This window comes from Malurus melanocephalus, unplaced genomic scaffold (assembly GCF_030028575.1).
Source record: "Malurus melanocephalus ecotype Western Australia unplaced genomic scaffold, MMel_1.1 scaffold_541, whole genome shotgun sequence".
Lineage (NCBI taxonomy): Eukaryota > Metazoa > Chordata > Aves > Passeriformes > Maluridae > Malurus > Malurus melanocephalus.
This window is the reverse complement of record NW_026623773.1, coordinates 214,637-215,988: the sequence shown is the minus strand read 5'-3', so window position 1 is coordinate 215,988 and position 1,352 is coordinate 214,637. Positions and strand designations below refer to the sequence as shown.

The 1,352-nt window shown below is 65.2% G+C and overlaps 1 protein-coding gene across 1 annotated transcript in view; it reads left to right on the top strand.

Moving 5' to 3' along the window:
• Positions 1–1,352, top strand: part of LOC130582930 (whirlin-like) — an 18,723-nt gene that overhangs the window by 12,081 nt on the left and 5,290 nt on the right. Inside the window, exons 8-9 of the mRNA XM_057381916.1 lie at positions 147–325; positions 985–1,107. Of these exons, the coding sequence (XP_057237899.1) occupies positions 147–325; positions 985–1,107 (302 nt within the window). The remainder of the gene's footprint in view (positions 1–146; positions 326–984; positions 1,108–1,352) is intronic.

The window sequence follows — 1,352 nt, the reverse complement described above, 5'->3', positions numbered from 1 at the left end:
GTTGGACCCTTGCCCTGCAGCCCCGCTGTGACTCCCAGGGTGATGCCCAGCCCCGGGAGCGGGTGCTGCCCTCGCTCCGTGGCCCGTGGGTGCTCGGCCATCCCCAGCCCCGGCGCTGGCCCCGCTAACGCCGCRTCTCTCCCCAGCCTCCACGCTCTCCCAGCTGTCGGACAGCGGGCAGACCCTCAGCGAGGACAGCGGGGTGGACATCGGGGAGGTCGAGACGAGCGGCAAGGACAAGAGCCGGCAGCCGGGCCCCGGGAAAAGCCGGAGCCCCAAGGAGGCCACGAGGAGCGAGGGGGCGGCGGAAGGGGCCTCCAAGCCGGTGAGGGGTCCGGGGGTGCTGCTTTGCTTGGGAGGGGACACCCGGGGCTGTGCCCACTGCCTTGGCCAGCCTATTCCTCTCCCTGTGCCCACTGCCTTGGCCAGCCTGCTCCTCTCCCTGTGCCCACTGCCTTGGCCAGCCCTCTCCTCTCCCTGTGCCCACGGCAGCAGACACCTGGGGTATTGATCCTCTTTAATGGGCCCCGTCAGGTCTCTGCAGGGATGAGTTGTGGGGAAATGGGTCAGGAGCGACTGGGAGGGGTGCTGTAGGGCTGATTCACTCCATTCTGGGTAAATCCCGTCCCTCCCAGCTGCAGCAGGCATGGGGTATGGCAGAGTACTACCTCTAAAGGGACACCCACACGAGTGAAGTCACCTGTTGCCCAAAAGGGAAGCAGCAGTGGGTATCAGACATAATTTGGAGCGTTTGGGATGGTGCTGGCACAGGCAGGCAGGCAAGGAGCTGCTCTGCTCCTCCCCAAACCCTTCCAGATCTGCCCAGGCTTGGCGTTTCGGGTGCCAGGAGTGGGAAAGCAGCTGCAGGCTGTGTCTGTCCCTCTGCAGTGGCAGTCCCTGCCTGCCGTGGGGCCTTGGCCGAGGGGGCACAGCTGGCACACGGTGTCCGGGCTCCCTCAGTAGCACTGCCATCTGTCCCCACAGCCAGGGCTCCTGGAGCCCACGTCGTGTCTGATCCGGGTGTCCAAGAGCGCTCCCACCCTGGGCATCGCCATCGAGGGCGGCGCCAACACGCGGCAGCCGCTGCCCCGCATCGTCACCATCCAGGTAGGGCTGGGACAGTTCCATCCATCCCATCCCATGGATCCCATCCCATGGATCCCATCCCATCCCATCCCATGGATCCCATCCCATCCCATGGATCCCATCCCATGGATCCCATCCCATCCCATCCCATGGATCCCATCCCATCCCATGGATCCCATCCCATCCCATGGATCCCATGCCATGCCATGCCATGCCATGCCATGCCATGCCATGCCATCCCATGCCATCCCATGCCATCCCATCCC